General features: G+C 43.6%; 1 protein-coding gene across 1 annotated transcript; it reads right to left on the bottom strand.

The window, feature by feature from the left end:
* Positions 1-8,858: 8,858 nt before the first annotated feature.
* Positions 8,859-15,679, bottom strand: Tsn (translin). Its single transcript, NM_001246675.1, has 6 exons — positions 15,557-15,679; positions 14,370-14,463; positions 13,361-13,457; positions 12,371-12,486; positions 11,949-12,028; positions 8,859-9,387 (listed from the first exon to the last, which is right to left on the bottom strand). Exons 1-6 carry the CDS (start codon positions 15,620-15,622, stop codon positions 9,154-9,156), a joined length of 687 nt encoding a protein of 228 aa, NP_001233604.1. The 5' UTR covers positions 15,623-15,679; the 3' UTR covers positions 8,859-9,153.
* Between the last annotated feature and the right edge of the window lie 4,281 nt (positions 15,680-19,960).

Raw genomic sequence — 19,960 nt, 5'->3', positions numbered from 1 at the left:
TATATTTAATGTATGTTTCTACTCTTGGTTTCTAGTATTGTACTTATGCAGCTCATTTAAAAATATATAATTAAGAAATGCAGGTTAGTAGTTAGTCATCTATAATAATCAAACTTGTAGTCATATTAAGTACATTTTCAAGGTTAAACAGATATATTTAGAAAAATGGTCTTCAAACACTTTAAAGGCCTCAGAATTTGATATTTAAAATGTTTGTTAATGTAGGGCTTTTCATTGACAGTAAGACATTAACTGCTCCTGGCAGCACCAATTTACTTCAAAAAGGATGATGTGATGAGGTATGTCCTTCTGTATATATGTTTCTCTTATTGGTTGATGAATAAAACACTGTCTGGCCAATGAGGCAGGAAGATAGGCAGAACTAAGAGATGAGGAGAATTCTGGGAAAGGTAGGCAGAGAGAGGCCCACCAGAGACAGTCACCAGGTAGGCCGCCAAAGGAATAACAGATCCGAACCCTTCTCTTGTAAGACCACATGGAACTACTTAGATTAATAGAAATGGGCTAATAATTAAGACAGAGCTAGCCAATAAGAAGCCTTTGCTTTTGGCCAACCGTTTTATAACTAATATCGCATCTGTGTGCTTATTTGGGGCTGAAGGGGCTGTGGGACCTGGCGGGACAAAGAATCTCCCGAAACAATGATGGGCATCAAAGAACCTCCATGGAGTTTGCTTTCTATGTGACAAAGGTAGCCATATGGGCAGGAAACTGCCTTGCCTCAACTGCTGACAGTATGCTATCAAATTGGATGAGCAGGATACAAAAGAAGGTGACTGCTGAACTTTGCCAAGAAAAGACAGTAATTAAGTTAGGCACTGTCTTAGTTTGGATTACAAATGCTATGAATGATACACCATGACCAAAAGCAAATGGAGGAAGGGGTTTATTTAGCTTATGTGTCTACATCATAGACCATCATTGAAGGAAGTTTTTCAGAAACTCAAACAGGGAGAAAACCTGAAGGCAGGAGCTGATGTAGAAGTCATGGAGGGGTCCTGCTGACTGGCTTGTTCCTCATGGCTTGCTCTGCCTATTTTCTTATAGAACCTAGGACCACCAACCCAGGGATGGCACTACACAGAATGGGCTGGGCCCTTCCATGTCAGTCACTAATTAAGAAAATGCTCTACAGGTTGCCTACTCAATCATATGGAGATATTTTCTCAACTGAGTTCCCTCCTCTCAGATGACTCTAGCCTGTGTCAAGTTCACATAAAATTAGCCAGCACAGATCATAGTAGCACTCATATTTTATCTGAATACTGAATCTCTTACTTGTTTCAGCACCCGAACATCTTTGTGAGGGTGGGGTACACATGTATGCAGATATATTTGCATATGTAGAAGTCAGTGCATAATCTCAGGTTTATTTCTTAGGCACTATTTTGGGGGGTAGGAGGCAAAGACAGGATCTTTTACAAACCTAGATAGGCTAGGCTGGCTAGCCAGTTGGGGTGGAGGGGTAGATGGCCTAGCCTCCCCAGCACTGGCTACTGTAAGTATGCATTGACAAGCCCACGTTTTTTTTCAATTAGTTGAGAATGAGCTCAGGTCCTTGAGTTTGCCAGGTATGGTAGTTAATGTTAGTAATCAACTTGGCAGAATCTAGAATTTCCTGGAAGATGGGCTTCTGAGCATGTCTGTAGGGGTTATTTTGATTGAGATGAGGTGGGAAGATTCACCCCTTTTGGATGGTTCCATTCAGTGGGCTCTGATATTGGACTGAATAAAGGAGAAAGCCACTTGAGCACAAGCATGCATTCATTTCTGTCTCCTAATGAGACACAAGCAGCTGCCTCAAGCTCCTGCTACTTTGGGTTCCCCACTATGATATATGAACTCTTGACTTACCAGCCAAAATAAACTTTCTATTTCAGTTACTCTTATCAGGGTATTTAATCACAAAGAACAAGAACCATAAGACACAAAGCCCTAACATCTTAAGGAAAAGCCAAATCTTCCCCTTATTTTCATGTTAATTATAAAGATGACTACAACCAGCTCAAAGTTATTTGTTGAGAGCTCACAGCTGTTTCTGGATTTTTCTCTTGGTCTCCTTGGGCTAGTGAGTAATATCACAGATCAAGGGAGAAATGGTCTACACCAAAGCTACAGTTAAAGGAGGCACAACAGCACATGCCCACAGCCCAGCTACTGGGAAGGCTCCAACTGAAGGATCCCTTGAGCCCAGAGTGCAAGGCCAGCTTGGGCAACACACCAAGAGTCCATCTCCTTAAATCATTTCAATACAAACTTAAAAGGTAATTGGCTTTGCTTCACAGCTCAGAATATGGAGTTAAGGAAAGTTCCTTCCGGAGCCAAGCACATACAGATCACTGAATATTGGCTGGAGTGTATCTCAATGGACAGAGTGTTCACTACCAGGCACAAAGCCTTGGGTTTCATCCCTAGCAAAAAAAAAAAAAAAAAAAAACAAGTATGGTGGTGAAAGCCTGGAATCCCAGCTTTGTGGCAGGTGGAAGCAGTGTTAGGAGTTAGAAAACATCAGAGACCACCCTAATTCTATAAAGCTGTAATTAGCCAGATGTTTATTTAAGCACAGGTCTCCCTAGTTCCCATGGTTGGCTTTGGAATTGAGTCCTAGCTAAAAGGGGAGGGCTGGTATTAAAACCGAAGGCAATAATTCACTCTTGCAAGTGTGAGAGAAAGGTCTTTTGCATTCCTGGAATTCTTCCTGGTGTTGCCTCCACAACCTCAAAATTTGTAAGATTTGGAGTTCTCAGCTGTTACACTCCCTACTGGCTCTAGCTCCTATGAATCCAATCATTTATGTAAGTTCACATTTATGTAAGTCTAAGGCTGGTATTTAACAGTGTTGGCTCTTCTTTTTCTATGTACATAGCCAGTTTATGATAGGACCTACAGTAACAACCAGAAGCAAGATAGGATTTTTAGTTGACAAGTAATGTTTCTTCCTCTTTATCACACATATATGGGGAATGGGGAGGCCACAGACAAGACACAAGGTTCCCCATGGGGTTCCAATTCCAGATATTTAGCAGGCAGTTTTCCTTAGCTATCGTAGCAGGAAGATGAAATAGTTCAAGGTCATCCTTGGCTAAAAGCAAGTTGAAGACCAGCATTGGATAGATGAGGTCTTTTCTCAAAAAAATAAAATAAAATAAAATAAAAAGTTACAAAACCCCATACAAACCCAACAGATGCTAGCTGAACTGCTATCTATCTCACAAGCAGAAACCTATAGATCTCTTCTTGTCATCACAGGCAAGTGTGGCCCTGGGACCCAAATCCACTGGCACTCATGTGTGTCCAGAAGCACACTGATTAACTGTCTCTCCCACCCTCATATTATCAGCTCTGACTCCCATCCTACACCACACAATTTCACTTCCTGGCTTTTTATGGTTTAACAGAGCTATGAGTGTAGTTCACAGGAACAGACTCTAAAGGTGATGTGTCATTTCTAAACCAGAGCGTGTGTGTGGGTGCGAGAACTTGCACAGCTTTTCACCTCTCCCTGTGACCAGCCTTTGTCAGGTTTGTAGCTGTCAGCCTTGGGAACAAAAGAAGCAGATCCCCAGCCAACCTGAACCACACAGGGACCATGAGTCAGATTGAGACCACCTACAGGCAATGCCTGCAGACTGGCAGTGTTAGTACAACATAGCCCACCTAACATATCCTAGAGATAAAAAATCAAGTGGTTCTCAGGCCGTGAGATGCCACATTATAAATCTCTCAACCTGAGTTTGATCCTCAGGTGCCACCAGTGAAGAAAACTGGCTCCTGCAAGTTGTCCTCTGACGTCCATGCAAACCACCGCAGCACACAATCCAGGCAAGAGAACAGAACAGCCAGAAGGGCTGTGAAGCACTACCCTGGGGGCAGGACAGCCCAGGCAATAGTGATGCCACAGCAGCAGCTGCAGCTGCTTACAGTGGGCCTGTTCAAGACAAGGTCTATCAACAACTCCCAACATCAAGCCCATGTGTCCCAACCCTTCCCTGCCAAACTCGACACTATTGATGGATCATAAGTGTGCTGGCTAGTTTATGTCAACTTGACACAAGCTAGGAGTCATCTGAGGAGGAAGCCTCAACTGAGAACTCCATAAGGTCCTATAGGGCATTTTCTTAATTAATGATTGATATGGGAGGGCCCAGTCCATTGTGGATGGGCTGGGCTGACAGTCCTGTGGAAGTATAAACCATATGAACCCTTTCCTTCCCAACTTGCTTCTGGTCATGGTGTTTCATCACAGCAATAAAAACCATAAGACACTAGGGGAGGGGCAGACATGAATCACAAAACAAAATAGGAACTTGGGAAAAGGACTTGTGGGGGTAGGGTATTAGGGGTAGGAGGGAGACAACAGGCAAGAAGACAGTTATCAAAATGCACTACATACATAGGAAACTGTCAAAAGAACAAATTTAACTGTTAAATAAAATTTAACTCTTATCCCAAACCCCTGTAAGACTATCTTCTACTGGTTTCTGTGACAACCACTCCCACTTTTCTGCCAACCTCTCTGATGTAGTTCCTCTGCCTAATGGATTGGATTTGGGTGTTTTGTTTGGGGGGTGGGGTACAGCATCTGTTCACATGCATACCCCGGTATGTGCACCCGTGCACAGGTGGAGGCCTAAAGAGAATGTCAAGTATCCTGCTCCATCACACTCCCCTTCCCCAGAGACAGGCTCTCCCATTGAACCTGGAGTTGGCTGGCAGGCTGCAGGCCCCAGCAATTCTCCCATTTATTCCCAACGGCTAGAGTGACAGGAATACACAGCCACACCCAGTTTGAAGTTTGTGTTTTGTTTTTTTTTGTTTTTGTTTTTTGGTTTTTTTTAACTTGATCCTGGAGATCTGAATTCAGGTCCAAAGCTCATGCAATGTGTGCTCTTAGCCCGAGCCAGCCCCTGACTCATTAGATCATGCCCTTAACTGAGGTTTCTGCCCTCAGCTTGTGTTCTCCATTTCACACATTCTCCATGGAGCTTGCCCACTTCTGGCCAACCAGCCAGCTGCTACACAGCATCATCCCAAAATATCTGAGGGTAACAACTTTTAACTGTCAGTGGCCCCTGCAGATGAGGGTTCCTCCTCCACTCCCCAACTGAGTTAACTGCACTCTAGTCTAAGTTACCCAGCCCATCCTCAACCAACCAACCAACACCTTCAACAGTGTGGGTGTGCAGCGTAGGTTATTGTCTAGTGATGAAATTGTTTTTATTTATACAGTGTGCTTAATATAATGGCCTTGACAGTTAATGTTAACCTTGGTTGTCAATTTGATTGGACATGGGATCAACTGAAAAAGCACATCTCCAGTTGGGTCCATGAGGGTATTTCCAGGAAGGATGAACTAAGGGGAGAAGACCCTCTCCCAGAGTGTCAGTGCCTTCTGGCAGCAGCCCTGCCAGCCTTCATTCCCTGCTGGGAAGTGAGTGCATTGGCTCTGCTGCTGCCATCAGTGGTCACCTTTCACTGAAGTCAGCCTCTTCTGCTTTCTAACTCATACTGAAGACCAGCAGCTCTCCAGGAATCCTCCAGGCCTTTGGTGCCAAAGCATCCAAATTTGGGAGACTAAGCCTCAGCCTCTGCACTGTGTAGACAGCCACTATTGAATTAAGCAGTCCGTATTATACAAGTAAGCCAATCTAATAAATCCCCTTTTATAATTTATTCCAAGAGTCCTGTTCCTCTACAGACCCCAAATACAACTGTATACTAAGAAAAATTATTTCAGGCTTGGAAGAAAATAGTTCAGTCCAAATAAAGAAAGCTACAGTAAAGCTCTTCAGCCTACCCAAGAGCTAGGATATGCCTTTCTGGTGCCTCTTTCTCTTTTTAAAAAACTTTTATTACAGCTTATTTATTTTATATGTGCACATTAATGTATAAGTCAGAGGACCACTTGTGGGAGTCCGTTCTCTCTTTACACTATATGGGATCCCGAGGTCCTGAAGATTAAAGTCAGGTTACAAGGTTTGGTGGCAAGTGCCTTTCCCCACTGAACCATCTTGCTGGGTGGGCCCTATCTGGTTTTTTTAGTTTTGTTGTTTTTTTAGGATATTTAGTTTTAATTATATGTATGCATGTGTATCTATGTGAGCACATGAATGTGAGTACAATTGCCCAAGTAAGCTAGAAGAGCACATTGCATTTCCTGGGGCTGCAGTTAAAGGGAGTTGAGCCACCAGACTGACACTGGTGCTGGAAACCCAATTCAGGTCTCTGAAAGAGCTGTGAATACTCTTAATCCTGAGCCATCTTTTCAGTTGCCCTATCTGGTTTTCTAAAACTGAGAAACAGTTGAGGCTGGTGCTATACATCAACTGGAGTAGTGTTTGCCTAGCATAAACAAAGTCCTGGACTTGATCCCCAGTGTATTATGTATTGTGGATCACACCTGTAAGCCTGGAACTTAGGAGCTAGAGACAGGAGGATCAGAAGTCCAAAATCATCCTCAGCTACACAGCAAACTGAAAGCCAGCTGGGCTACATGAGACCCTATCTCAAAAAATAAATGAATAATTCTGGGAGTTATGTATCTCAGAAGTAGAATACATGTTTAGTATATGTGATGCCCTGGATTTAATCCACAGCTCAAAGAAAAAGATATTCTAAAACCAAAGGCAAGGTTTCTTGACATCTTCAATTCAAATACCTTTAATTTCCTTGTAGAGGTAGATCACAGACATTACCTGTGATTTACATTAAAGTCCTGGGAGTGGTTGGTGTCTTGGTTAGTGCCACCATCACACAACAGCACATGCTTATCACTCTAGGCTTCTTAGGCCTCGAGGGAGCATTAACAATTAATTCTCCAGGGAAAAGTTCAAACAGCAGCACACTAAGTTACAAAGAGACCAAAAACAGTTTTATTGCTTTACAAGCCAGCAAGGAACACAACTAATTATCAACATGACACTTCTAAACTCTCAAATGGAATTACAACACCAGATCTAAACTCTCAAATGGAATTACAACACCAGAACGTACTCCTTTGCTTTAAGTGCAATTTCATTGCATTTGTTAAAACTGGAGTTCAAGAGTTAGATAAGGTACAGTGGCACTGGCCGAGAATCCCAGCTGCTTGGCAGGTTGAGGCAGGAGGAGGGCTTGAGTCCAGGAGGTTGAGACCAGTCCACACAACACTACAGGTGGGACACCACACCCTGTCTTAGGAAATTCTGAGACATTTGCCAAGAGCTTTACTGTGTCCAGCAGAACCCACACTTAACCAACAAAACCAGGACCTGTGGAACCTCCTGTCACTGTCTGAGCATGCAGTGAAAAGCCTTCTACTCGGTCCAGTCTGTGCTACCACTGAGCACTTTAAACAACCTTCCCAGACACTTTCAAGAGCCTAAACCTGTACTCACGAGGTGGAAACAGAGGTTTGAGTCCCAGGCCAGCCTGGACTATTAACAAAACTCTGTCTCAAAGGGCGAACTAACAAACAAAGAATAGCCTAATAATTTAGTCTAACTCTGCAAAAAGAATCATGGAGAAAGCTGGTCTACATGTCCAACAATACACAGCAATCACTCCTCATCCCTACCTCTTCCCTCTGATGAGAAATTAAGAGTCAGCATCACCCCACCCCACTGCAGAGGGGCTGAACCTAGGGCTTCAAACGTGCTAGGAAAACACTGTCATTGAAACACTCCTCTGGCCTTTTTGTCACAAGGTCTCACTCAATTAGTCAAGCAAGCCTTGAGGCCATGAATTTGCCATCCTCTTGCCTTAGCCTCTTGTGTACCTGGGAGTACAGGCCTGCACCTTCAGTCCCCACTTTCCAGTCAGTCTTTAGCCACAGCCTGACAAAAATCCCACTGCACAAACATGCAGCCCATAATAACATCAAGCAAGAAAGGGTGACATTCCTAAAAACTCCCTATTACACTGGAGATACCAGCAGCTTCCTCTCAGAGGGTGCAAAAAAACTGGGGTATTTTTGGATTGGGGGGGGTTGTTTTGTTTTTTAAGTCCCAGAGATGGACCGGGTGCCTCACACCTGCAAGGCAAGTGCTCTACCACTGAGCAATATCACCAGCCATGACTTTAAAACTTCAGTCCTGCCCCAAGAATGGCCATAGATGCATTCCTCTTATACTGTCTGAAAAGGAAAAGGGTGACAGGGGCCCACAAAGGTTACATGACTACCCTGAACTGTACTTTAAAACATACTGATAGCATCAAAACCTGAAACTTCTTATTCCAAAGAAAAATAAATACTACCAATCACATGGATTGTTTTAAAGCCAAGTTTTACTTTCTTCCACACCAAACAGCACTGTTTTCTGTAAGAACACATTCCTCGGGTACAGCTAATGAATGAATGCATGAGGATGGCTTTCTACCCCAGACCAGGACTAGCTGAAAAGGTCTCAGGGTTTACAAATACAGCACATGGGTGTTAGCTCAAAACAGGTGTGGCGACTCTAACTGCTATGGCAGGCAGGACATAAGGTGACCTCAGAAAACAAGATGCTCTAACCAAACAGAGACATCACTTAACAGAAGATCTTTCTAAACTGGCCTTGCTGAGTTGGACTGTATAATTTCATCTACTGTATTATGATGGCAGTGAAAGACTTGGGGCCAATTTCCTTGGCCAATTAAAAAAAAAAAAAAAAAAAAAAAAAAAAAAAACCTAATTTACAAGGCTTAAAATAAGAAGGGGGAAATAAAGTTCCCTCACTTGTCAACCATTCTCACACTGTATTCAGGCTAGGACTAGAAATGGAGGACTAACTTGGACCTAAAAAACATCATGGGTCACTTCTGGAAGAATCACGAACAAGACAGTAAACTTGTCAATCAGTATATCAACAGTCAGGTAAGCAAGAAAAGGACTTTTACCAAGAGACCAACATTTACACTTTTGACAAAATGATACTACAACAAATTACACAGCAAGTTCACTGAAACGTCAACAAAGAAAATCCTATCAGTGGAAAGGATTTTTTTTTTTTAGATCCAAAAAGTATCTCAATTCTGATATTCACGCCACACAGCTGGTTACGAAAATAAAGCGCAGTGTTTAGCAACTGGCGTGCTAACTAGAGGAGAGGCACTGTGCTAGCCCTCCCTGGCAAATGCCTAGTCGGCAAGGCCAGCCACAGGGAGAGGCTCCTATTTTTCACCACAAGCTGCTGCTGTCTCCTTATTGAAGCCTCGGATGGAAAGATCATAGACCACCTCCTCTACTTTCTTCACATCGTACTTCAAGCCGTCGTAGCGCTTCCTCAGGGAGTCGTTTTTCAGATTGAGAAGGCGGAAACCTGAATCCAGCTCATTGATGAAAGTAGAGATGTGAAGGGGCCGAGAGTAGTCTCCAGCAGTCACACTGTTGACAGACAGCCTCGACTGCACAAGGAGAAGAAATCAAGTGCATTACTATGTGGTTTCTCCCTTGGCACCTCATCCCCAATCACAGCTAGAACCTCAAATCTAGACACCTACACTGAACTGATGCTCTGTATGCAGGTACACGTAAGCACATTAAAACAGAAGGTTCTCTGAAACAAACCCCACCAGAACTGAGACAATGTCTGCTACAATCGCTAGATATAATTAGCATCTTCTAAAATCTCTCTAATGCCTTTAGCTTATGTGGAATAAAGTTATGTTAAATTAAGCAAATGTCAACTTCACAGCTCATCAGCTACTGTACAAAACAGAAAAAAAGTCACAGCAATCAGTGACTCTGTTATCTTTGCAAAACTAGGCCAAATGAGCACATGTCTTATCTATATACAGCCCACTACTCGGGGCCCATCTGGTCACTTAGAATCAGTAACACAGACAGCAAGTTAAGATGCCAAAATTAAGTCACTTCAATATCATCTTGAAGGACAGGTAAGATTTCAAGACTCCAACTCAAGAGCCTCTTCCCCATGAAGACCTATCCATTCTGACAGGCTTATCAGTACATGCCTAACACACAGTAGTCAAGACACTTCACCCTGGCCACTACCAGTGACTCAGTGCTCAGATTCAATTTGCTGATGAGCTGCCTCCCACAAACCGAGCTGGAGATGCAACTTTTCAATGGGTTTCAGTATCCTCTCTCCCCATTTCCATATTGAGAATGTTTCAAATTCTCACTGCTCTCCACATACACCAAGAGACACCAAAACTGGCCCCAGGTTAACAGCCACAGAATGGTTGCCTTTGTTTTGTTCCATATGTTCCATTTTTGCAATGCTGTGAATGGAACCTAGGCATTCTACATGTTAGGCAAGGGTTTGACCATACAGTCACACCCCAGCCTAGCTTGGGGTAGTTTTTCAAAAACACAGACAGTGGGGCCAAAGAAACAGCTCAGTGAGTACAGCATACAACCTGAGTTCCCCCTGCAAAAAACGCATGTAGACTGAGGAAGAGCAGACTCCACACAGTTGTCCTCTACCCTCCACACAATGCCACAGCACCCCACACACCTGCACTCACACAACACAGTAATAGCAAATCAACAACAGTAGGCTACAGAGAAGGCTCAGCAGTTAAAAGCACTAGTTGCTCTTCTGGAGAACCTGGGTTTTAGTCTCAACACCACCCACTGATGGCTCACAACTGTCTGTAATTCTAATTCTGGCCTTTTGGCATGTAGTGCAAAAATATACACACAGGCAATGCACCCATACACATTTAAAAAAGCAAACATTTCTACCTCTGAAGGTTATGAAGGCTCTATGGCAGACCCGTGTTGTCTACAGAATTATTTTTACAGAACAATTTCAAACTAAGGCAGATTAATGGAATAAAAATTAAGCATCCAGGGGCTGATGTGGAAGCATACTCCTGGAATCCTACACCCAGGAGGCTGAGGGGAATCACAAGTTCCAGGGCAGTCTGGACAACATAAGACCAGTCTCAAAAATAATAACTCCCATAGTCAAATTATTCTCTAAAACTACTCTATGAATTACTACAGTTGTCAGGAATACATGTCTTGACACTTCTAAAAGAGGTACTAGCATATTTTAAATTGAAACATCACATACCACACCACTTGGGAGGCAGGGGCAGAAGAACCAAGAGTTCAAGGTCATCCTCAGCTGTATAGCTGTACAGTGAATTCAAGGCCCATCTGGGTTCCATGAGATCTTGTCTCAAGAAAGGTGCCCATTAGCAAATGTGCTCAGTTCCCTCACTCAGCATCTCAACTGGCATTTTTGTTTGTTTGTTTGTTTTTCGAGACAAGGTTTCTCTGTGGCTTTGGAGGCTGTCCTGGAACTAGCTCTTGTAGACCAGGCTGGTCTCGAACTCAGAGATCCGCCTGCCTCTGCCTCCCGAGTGCTGGGATTAAAGGCGTGCGCCACCAACACCCGGCTCAACTGGCATTTTTCTGACTCAACCAAACAGTTAACTGTGACCTATAAAACAGCAGTCAATGACTACCCCATGACTGCTAGAAGGCTTAAAAAGACTCCAAGACTTCCTCGGTTCAGACAGCCACTTTAAGAACTAACAATGAAACAGAAGCAGGAAGTCCAAAAAAACACCTGGTGGATTGGAGAGATAGGACAATAATCCAAGTGGCTTGCCTTGCAAGCTTTTGATCCCCAGAATCCATGATTAATACAAAAATGAGGTGTGGTGGCATATACTTGTAACACCAAGTCTGGGGAAGTGCACACAGGCAGATCCCTGAGCGCTGCCGGCCAGCCAGCCTAACCTATTGGTGAGCTCCAGATCAGAGACCCTATCTCAAAACAAGGGAGAGCATACAAGACAGTTCAGTGTGTAAAAGTGGTTCCACCAAGCCTAATGAAGTGGATAGCACAAGGAATGACAGCAAGATTGTCTGTCCTCTGACCTCCACATGCACCTTCACAGATGTGCACCTGCACACACACACACACACACACACACACACACACACACACACACAGGACTACCCCCAACACACACACACTCCTTACCAGCTCACTAGCAAGAATTAAAACTCCTGAGAGATAATCTTCCACATCCAGATGAAATCCTTTTTCCCGATCCGGTTCAACTAAAAAAACACATCAAAATAAAAGACAGTCGTGATAAGATAGCAATGTAAGCCGAAGAATAGAATATACACATGTACACAATTAAATGAAGACATGAAAAATCTTTCTAGTTTCTTAGGGTGTTCCCACATGAATGTCACATGTTCTGTACAGAGGCAAATAATTCAATGCATTAGTTTTTTTGCTTTTTTTAAGTAGGCAGTGCTTAAGGAAGAACACCCAGGGTCGCTGCTCTGACCCACACACTCATTCACAGTTACAAACACAGATAGAACTAGTTCCCCACACACCAAAACCTAAGCTAATGTACATGACTCTACAGACCATACAGAGGTACTTACTGCCAAGAATCTCTGTAACCGCCTCTCGAGTCACCAGGGTCTCTGTTTCCAAATATACTACAAAGGCCGCCAGGAAGACAAGACGCTGGAGCACAAACCGCCAGTGCTCATGAAACCTGCAGCAAAGCACAGCAGGTGGCCAGGTTAAGGACTGCCACAAGGATGCACCCAACAAGGCTCATCCAGCAGACTAGAAATGGGGTTCTTCTACAAACAAAATCTACATGCAACCCCAATATTTAAAACAGACAGAAGTAGTCGGGCCTTGGCGGCACGCACCTTTAATCCCAACACTTGGGAGACAGAGGCAGGCGGATCTCCCGAGTTCACAGCCAGCCTGGTCTACAAAGCAAGTTCCAGGAAAGGCTCCAAAGCTACAGAGAAACCCTTTCTCAAACAAAACAAAAAGAACAGACAGAAGCATCTCAGAACTCAAATACATTAAATGGATTTGGCATAAATGTGACAAGTTCAGATTTGTAGTATTTACTTGTAAGTTTAATCAACAAAAAGCACAATCCAATTTTTTATTAATATGAAAATTAAAATTGAAGACGGCTCAGGTGGTAGAGTGTTTGCCTGGTACATACAAAGCTCTGGGTTCTGCTCCACACACACAGCATAAACCAGACCTGGTTGCACACATATGTAATCCCAGCATTCAGGAGGTAAAGGCAGGAGGAGAGATACTCAAGGCCATCATCCTTTAGTATACACCAAGGCTGTGGCCAGCCTAGGCTAAAAGGAAAGAAAGGAGGGGGGAGGGGGAGGAATGTTTCAATCAAATTACAATCTCAAAAAATAATAAATTTTTTTAAAAGTAATGGTTTCCTTAAAAATTGTTTGAAAGCAAACAATAAGGAAATATGAGAACAACAGCATGATTCTTTGCGCTCCTTCTACAAAGAAGGAATCATTCAACACCTATTTTTCTCCTGCCTTTCCTTAAAAAGCCTCATGTTATAAACTAGTGATAGTTTTCTTACAAACCTGTAATACTGTTCCGCAGGGAACTTGGTCTTCAGAGATGTGAGGTGTGTCTTCACTGTACCAAAATGTTCTCGAGCTTTCAAGCACCGCTTTGGAACTAATCAGAAAAGAATCAAATTTAATAAGGAAACACCAAGTTGCAACTACAGTTCTTGCTTAATAATCTATGTAGTCTTTCTGAACATTAATCAACTTAAAGTCAGAGACTTATTATTCCTCAGCTGCTATTCCCACTGGTCCTCAGCTACCCAACTGTTTCTACCTCCACTGTGATCAGAAAGAGCTCTACTGATTAGCCTCAGATGGGTAAACCCCACCCACATCATTACATAAATGACTCGCCTTGGAGACAATCATTCCAACTCTTAACTGTGCTGGCTGCTTCTTACTATAAGGGCTTCCATGTAACTATAAACCTATGAATTTTACAACACTTTATACTTGCCACCTCATATCTACAAATGTATACTAATCATCACTTAATCATTACAAGTGTACATTAACACATGCACACAGACTCGAATGTGCTAACTACAAGGATGATCAGTGGAGTTTGAGGTTCAGGTTAGAGGAACACAACTCAGTATCAGCCGAAGCAACAAAGCAAGACTCCCGACAAACAAACACACACACACACACACCTGTTCACCAAATAAAAGTTCTTAGATATACAAGGTGGTTTTGTTTTGGGAGGGGGGTGGTTTTGTTTTTTGTGGGGTTTTTTTGGTTTTTTTTTTTTCTTTTGGTTTTGTTTTGTTTGGGGTTTTTTTTTGTTTTTTGTTTTTTTTTTTTTTTTTTGGTTTAGCTGAAAAGCAATCAAAAAACCAGGAATATCGCAAATCCATAAAATGATCAAACTTCTATTCTTTAATTTTTACTACTATAAAGAAAGCATAATGGACATTTGACACACGAAGATGACACAGATGCACTAGGTATATCTTAATGTAAACTAATTTAGAGACTGAGATTGGACAAAAACCTTCAAAAATCAAAGCAAAGCACTTACTGTCCTGAAACCCAGTGCCCTGATGGACCCCTTGAAGCAAGGTCAAAATCTCTCGAGCAGTTTGTTCTAAACTCTGCACAACTTTTCGGATTTCCTAGAGAATTATAAATAAAAATCAGATAAGGTCAGTGTAATCATTATCAGTCATACAAACATGCTACCAAACCTTATATTCAGTCACAACCCTCTGGACCCGAAGTCTTCCACTGATTTATTCTTGTCACAACTCAAGAAGTCATAGAATCCTAAGGTAGCCATAAAAGAAAAATGGCCATCTCCCCAAGTACCCATCTGAGACCCTATAAAAATGAATAGTTGGCAATATGAATGTTGTCTCTAGAAAAAAGACTTAAATACAAATGTTGGGTGGTTTTCATTCATTCAATTTACACTCACTGAGCACATTTTAGTGACGAGCATTATGCAGACATTCAAGAAGCAAACATCCCTTCTGGCAATTTAAGAAGTAGGACAGGAAAACATTTTTTTAATTTTTCATGATCTTAAAAACTAGCAGAAAAACAATCCTTTATGTTGTGAGGCCAAGATGAGAACTGTAAATTGTGCTCAGGTGACACCCATCCCTGTAATATCAGCACTGAAGACACTAAAGACTAAAGGTTCAAGTTCGAGGCCATCCAGAGCTCCACATCAAGATCCTGTCTCCGGTACAAAAGGAAAGAGCGAAAGCAGGAGATAAATTCCAACAAAAGCAGACAGTACATTCAAGAGTCCTCAAACAGGGCAATATCTGAAGCACTAGAGAAATTAAAAGGTAAATTTGAACACACACACAGTAAACAAGTGTAAAATGAGATCAGAGAGAGAGAGACCTTATGAGTCACAGCAAAATATAGCCTTTTGTTTTTTAATTCCATGTGCAATGAGAAGCTATAGGAGAGTTTGTTTTCGTTTTGTTTAAAGGAACTCAAGTACTTAAAAAGAAATCAGCAACCAGTACAAAACAGGTGTGCTGGATGATAGCCCCAGGCGTTAACGGAGCCTGGGACGGGAATACTGACATAGTGGTATTTCAAAGTGGCAGGAAGGGACAGATGATGTAGAGGAGCAAGAACCCGGAACCGAGAGGCGGCCTAACCTGAACCCATCGGCCCGAAAACAAGAAACCGAGCAGGGCGGGACCTCAGCCTGGCAAGGAAAAGGGAAAAAAGGATGGGGAGGCTCGCCTCTCGGATGTCCTGCTCCGCAGCCAAAAAGCCCTGCAGCTCCACGAAGATCTCGCTCACAGACATGGCGCCGGCCGCCCAACAATCAGCCAGCGCCGGGGCACGGCCGAAGAAGCGCGTCTCACAGACAAGCAGCAAACTCGCTCGCAACGCCCGTCGCTGTCGCTACCGCCGCGTCCACCGGCTCTGCGCCACCGCTGGCGCCGGGGTCTTCCTACGCCCGCGGCGCACCGGAGCCCGGGCTGCCCGCCGCAAATGCCTGAGGCGCCGCGCGCAGAGTCTCGTGCCAGGCGCGTGTCCGGATGCCGGGCAGCAGCACCAAGGGCGGACCTCAGCGCCGCCCGTAGATATAGGCATCTCCGGAAACAGCCCCACAGAAGGGGCTTCGGGAGGCACGTGGCCATGGGCCGGCTGATAGGCAGCTCCAACTGAGGAGGCGGGGCCGAGGGCGGGGACAAGACTAGGCTTGCAGATAGGCATCTAGGGAAACAGCAGGAGGAAGGGAGGAAGGGAGGGAGGGAGGGAGGGGGGTGAACTTCAGCGGCACGTGGCTCAAAGCAGGCGGGGCCAGCGAGTGGGGCTGCTTGCTTAAGCTTGTTATTTGCGTACTTCAAGGGAGAAAAAAAAAAATACTTCACGACAAAGAGCATGCATAAACTGAGACTGAAAGAATGTCAAAAGAAATAATCTGATAAATAAAAGTAATAAAAGAGCAGAGTGTGGTGACTCACGCCTTTAATCCCAGCACTCAAAGGCAGAGGCAGGACGATGTCTTTGGGTTCAAGACCAGCCTGGACTAGAAGGCGAGTTCCAGGGCGCACAAATGAAACCCTATCTCGGGAAACCAACAACAAAAACAGTAATAAATATGTGATCTAATTAGATATTGATAAATAAACATGTTGTCCTCAAAAAATGTTTGCTAATTGGTAGAAACACTTCAGCTGTGAAAGTACTTGGGGTTTGAAATCCTTGTACACGATCTGCCCCACCACTATCCTATCCTCCCATTGAGTCTCTTGAAAACCTGGTCTTGAGCAATCTTGAAGCACCCAGAGTTCACCTTGAAGCTCCTCTACCTGGTCAGCGAGTCCACTTACTGTCTGAATGAGCTTGGGTCAAGTTATCTGAGTTGTTTCTTTGAAAGGGCATCTTCAGGAGTGGAGTGGATGGCTCTTAATCATTGGGAGATGGCTTAGCAGTTAAGAGTTTGTCAATAGCCTGACAGTCGGATGGAAGGAAAGAATCACCTCCCAAAAGCTGTTTTCTGGCATCTTCAAACACACACACACACACACACACACACACACACACACACACACACACACACACACCCAAATAAATAAATGTTTACTCTTTAGAGGGCACTCTGAAATTCTCCCCCCAAACCAGCAAATCTATTTTAACCTCAAAAGAGCCATTCTTTGAAGGGGCAGGAATTAGCCAAGACACCACAGTCCTCTTGTGCAGGAACTGGTTTTGATCATGTGATGGTCCCAATTACCTCCTAACTTAGATGGGAAGAAATATTCCAAGTGCCATTTACCCTCAAAATTTACCTTTCCTTGGAATCTGTGGCTGGGACTTAGACACCTTGCTGGAGCATGGGAGAGTTGCTGGTTCTTTTGATCAGAAAGCGTCTCTATTCCAACAATCTCTCTTGTTTTCTTCCAGTTTTTTGTCTTGTTTTGGTAAGGTAGGTAGGTGTTAGGTCTCAAAGAAACCCAGGACAAGTCTCACTTGGGACTACTCCAAGTACTTCTTCCCTGCCCCCAGCCCTAAACCCTCTAGCTCTCCCCACCCCCACCCCACCCCCAGTTTTCTTCGTTTTGACTAAGTATTCACTTGGTCCCCTGGCTCCCTTTTGGCCTCTGGGTCCACTTGCCCCCTCTCCTCCCCCCCCCCTTTCTCTTCCTCTCTCCTCTCCCCACCTCTCTCTCCTCTCATGATCTAGTTCAGTCTGGACTCTTCCAGATGCTTGGGGTTAGTATCTCCCTTATATCTACAATAAACCCTTCTGCTAAACCATATCTTGGAGCAGTCTTGTGCTCACGTGTCATTCATCAGGGTCTTGCCTAGGCTGATGCTGAACTCATTATGTAGCTAAGGATAGCCATGAAACTTCTGATTTTCCTGGGATGCCAAGCATGAACCACCATGCCCAACTTAAAGTCATCACTTGACCAAACTCCCATTTGGTTCAAGTACTGTTTGAGAAAGTTTCCAAAAATTCCAAGTTCAGGGATGTGGTAGATATGAGGGCAATAGCTCCAGCAGCAACAGCTGGGAAGAGTAGCTTATGAATAGAAGGAAGATGAGGGCCTCATTCTCTGCTGAGTCCAACACATAGAAATAGCTGGCCTCCTGGTGGACCACACCAAGTGACCATAGCTGGTATGCAAGCCCAGGAGCTAGAGAATGCAGGCAAAGGATGGGACCTATGACCTATAACCTCCAGGCAGGCAGCAAAGCCAGCAACCAGGGGTGTGAGACTTGAGATAGCTTTCTTTTTCCCTTGAGGGCATGGTTTCCTCGTGGAGTTACAAATTACTAATCCTTATCTCTAAAAGATAAAGCTAGACCTCTGAAAGGTGCCCTGGGGAGAGTGTCATACCTGTAGTCGAAGTACCTGGACTACCCGTTACAGAAGCAGAAGGATCCTTGAACTAGGAATGTAAGACCAATGTGGGAGCACTGGACAGCACTGCAAGACCCCCATCTCAGAGAGTAGCATTATAAGACCCCTATGTAGGGTGTGCAGAAAGGGTAGATGGGCCAGGTGTGGTAATGTACAGCTGTGTGACCAGCACTTTTGACAGCCAAGCCAGGAGGACTGGAGATTTTAGGGTTCACTAAGGTAAAGGTGAGACAGGTCAAAAAAAAAAAAAAAAAAAAAGAGGTGAGGGCACCAAAGAGTATGCCAAACAGAACTTTTGTCTTTATGACTCTGACTATTCTAGATACCTCATAGGATTGCAACTTAAGGGGCTAGGGATGAGGCTCAGTTGCTTGAGTGCTTATCTGGTGTTATTTCCAAAGAGCCCCCACACCTCAAATGGCAGTTCGTCTACCTCAGAAAAGGGCATCTAGTTACTGAATATCACATAAACTGCAAGTGGTGGCATACACCTGTAATCCCAGTACTCAGGAGGTGGAGGCAGGTGAATCAGGAGTTCAAGGTCATTCTCAGCTACATGGTGAGTTTCAGGTGAAGAAGTGCAACTCAGAAAATGTTTTTCTGTGTCTGGCTTTGTCTTAGTTAGGGTTTCTGCTGCTATGATGAAGCACCATGACCAAGACAACTTGGGGAAGAAAGAGCTTATTTCAGTTTACACTTCCAGGTGACAGGGTATCACTGAAGGAAGTCAGGACAGGAAATCAAACAGGACTGGAACCTGGGTGCAGGAGCTGATACAGAGGCCATGGAGCAGTGCTGCTTAATGGTTGGTTTGCTCATCATGGTTTGTTCAACCTGCTTTCTTTTTTTTTTTTTTAAGTCAAGTACTGTCTGTCTTCCTTCCTTATTTTTTTAAAGATTTTATTTATTTATTTATTTATTTATTTATTTATTTATTTATTTATTATGTATACAACATTCTGCCTCCACACCAGAAGAGGGCACCAGATCTTATTATGGATGGTTGTGAGCCACCATTTGGTTGCTGGGAATTGAACTCAGGACCTCTGGAAGAGCAGCCAGTGCTCTTAACCTCTGAGCCATCTCTCCAGCCCTCAACCTGCTTTCTTATAGAACCCAGAACTACCAGCCCAGGGATGACACCATAACTTTAATGTCCACCATGGGAAGGTCCTTCTTCCATCAATCACAAATTAAGAAAATATTCTACAAATGTGCCTACAGCCTGTTATTATGGAAGCATATTTGAGGTTCCCTCCTCTCAAATTAGTTTAGTTTGTGTCAAGCTCATAAAATGATCCAAGATAGGCTTATTTCACTTTATTTACAATGTCCTCAAAGTTCATTCGTGTTGTAGCATGTACCCAAATTTAAAAATCCTTTGTAACACTGAATGAAATAAAATTTTACCAATTGTTCATTGACCAACATTCAAATTATATTCACCTTTTGATTGGGTTTTTTTTTTTTTTAGGAGAGCTAATATCTTTATTGGGCCTGCTTACAGAGCATGGGTGAGGGGCAACTAATAGGAGAGAGCCATGTCACCCTTGTCTGGACAACAGATTACTCATAGCTCGGTGGATAGAGCCCAACCCACTTCTGTTAACCTCCAGAGTTGTAGCCTCTCTAGCATTACCTGAGACCATGAGGCAATTAGGGCAGAATTACAAGGAAATGCCTGGAAAATAGAGGAGAGGAGAGCCTACATCTTTCTCTCCTCCCTCCCTGATTCTAGGCCAGAAAGTCAACAGTCAGTATACTCA

Source organism: Cricetulus griseus, chromosome 5 (genome assembly GCF_003668045.3).
Source record: "Cricetulus griseus strain 17A/GY chromosome 5, alternate assembly CriGri-PICRH-1.0, whole genome shotgun sequence".
NCBI lineage: Eukaryota > Metazoa > Chordata > Mammalia > Rodentia > Cricetidae > Cricetulus > Cricetulus griseus.
This window is presented reverse-complemented; position numbering and strand designations above follow the sequence as displayed.